The sequence below is a fragment of the Arabidopsis lyrata genome (genome assembly GCF_000004255.2).
Source record: "Arabidopsis lyrata subsp. lyrata unplaced genomic scaffold ARALYscaffold_890, whole genome shotgun sequence".
Taxonomy (NCBI): Eukaryota; Viridiplantae; Streptophyta; class Magnoliopsida; order Brassicales; family Brassicaceae; genus Arabidopsis; species Arabidopsis lyrata.
Genome location: NW_003301990.1, coordinates 1 through 2,129, shown reverse-complemented (window position 1 = coordinate 2,129; position 2,129 = coordinate 1). Strand labels below are relative to the sequence as shown.

At 30.3% G+C, this 2,129-nt stretch overlaps 1 protein-coding gene across 1 annotated transcript in view; it reads left to right on the top strand.

Moving 5' to 3' along the window:
• Positions 1 to 2,121, top strand: part of LOC9298293 (probable pectate lyase 20) — a gene marked incomplete at its 3' end in the record, with an annotated part of 3,223 nt that extends 1,102 nt beyond the window's left edge. Inside the window, exon 3 of the mRNA XM_002862170.2 lies at positions 1,660 to 2,121. Within this exon, the coding sequence (XP_002862216.2) occupies positions 1,660 to 2,121 (462 nt within the window). The remainder of the gene's footprint in view (positions 1 to 1,659) is intronic.
• Between the last annotated feature and the right edge of the window lie 8 nt (positions 2,122 to 2,129).

Sequence of the window (2,129 nt, the reverse complement as noted above, 5' to 3'; positions counted from 1 at the left end):
GATTCCATTTCTTTCCTACTTTTGTTTTTTTTTTTGTTGTATTTATTTCCTACTTTTTTCCCTATATGTTATAAATATTTTCTCTTTTATGCAAATTATAACCGTTTTAAGCTATAAAGTATTTTCTTGGTTAATGACTTTTCCAATGAGAAAATCTTTTGATTATTAGAATTTTTAATTTGCTGTAAAAAAAGAAAAGATATAAATTTTTATTTTGAAAGATTGGATATATATATATATATATATATATATATAAATATATATTATGTTTTCACATTATCAATTCAAAACGAAAAACTAAATATGTTATCACTACATCTTGATACCTTAAGCTTTAGAGCTCGTTTGTCCATGTACTGAATTTCGCTTTGTTTTGGTTTCCATGTTCTTAACTTCTTTTTTGGCATGAGACCAATCAATGGGTTTAAACAATTTGTAATCATTTAATAAAACCTAAATTTTTCATTTTATAATGTTGTTTACATTTTTAGCAAAATAAAACATTTCATTGTTTTTTTCAACCGGTAAAATATAACTGTTTAGAAATCTCAAAACGGAGGAACAAAATCTACATACATATATACAAAAATGAAAAATGAAATAAGTTTTTTATGCTTATTCTTACTGAGGGGTTTTAGAGTTATGGGTGGACCAGACATGAAACATGATGCATAACATGGTTCATTTAGTTGAGTAGGATTTGGATGGCATTCTTCATTTAATGCAATGCACCCAAATCATATAGATGAACAAATATTTTTGTAAACATTAAATATTAGTTGCTTGCAAAAATCTTATGGAGTTATTGTAGACATTGGTCCAAAAACACGTGTAATGTTCTTGTTTTTGTTTTTAAAGAGAAACATGTGTAAATGTTCCAACACCTAATCTTTAAAACAGTGAATTGCCATCAGCCCCATGCATCTGCCTCGTGTAGTGTTGTTCTCTGAATGCTTTCACTGACTATCTTTAGTCTTATCTCGTTTTATTACTAATAACAAATTAACAATAGTACTTTAAAGATATCTTTGGCACATGTTAAAAAAAGTTTATTTACAAAGTTTTATATTGTGAACTCTAATAATACTATACTAGATTTGTTTTTGTAATTTATTGTGCATAGAGACCTTAGAAGTTAGAACCGGTTTTGTGAAACTTAAAACTTAGTAATTATATATACCACAAATATTAAAAGATGTTTCAATGGGTTTTTTATTTATTTATGAAGGATGGAAGTTTCAATGTTATGATATACTATATGATTAAAGGAATAGTATTCTGGATTATTATTACTCAAAACATATACCACTATTCTAGCGTCATTTCTAAGAAATTTTAGCAGTGTTTTTTTCTTTTTGGCTTTTAAAAATCATAGGATTCTTGATTAAATAGGAGTAATTTGCGTAACAAAAAGCAAGAATTTTTACAAAATAAAAATTAAAAAATTCAAGTTTTTTTTTTTACAATGCGTAAATCAGAAGCATTAGAATAATCCCACCGACGCAAATAGCCAAATAATTTGTCAAATGACACACATTAATAGTGGTCCACCAAATTCCTTTGATTTCGGTTTATTTAGTGATTATGTCATACTTCAATTTAGCTTAGTGATCATGTTAATCTAATTTGGTTCGACTAAACCGGTTTTGAATGGTTCAGGAGCATTCGAAACAGCACAGAACGAAGAAGATTAGGTTACTTCTCATGCTCAACCGGAAATCCAATCGACGACTGTTGGCGTTGTGATCGGAGATGGCAATCTCGGCGAAAAGCTTTAGCCAATTGCGCAATTGGATTCGGTCGCAACGCAATCGGTGGCCGAGACGGTCGTTACTACGTCGTAAACGACCCAAACGACGATAACCCGGTTAACCCTAAACCGGGAACATTACGTCACGCAGTAATTCAAGAAGAACCACTATGGATTGTCTTTAAACGTGACATGGTCATAACATTAAAAGAAGAACTAATCATGAACAGTTTCAAAACAATCGATGGTCGTGGTGTGAATGTTCACATAGCTAATGGTGCATGTATCACGATTCAGTTCGTGACTAACATTATCATTCATGGGATTCATATTCATGATTGTAGACCAACTGGTAACGCTATGGTTAGAAAGCTCTCCT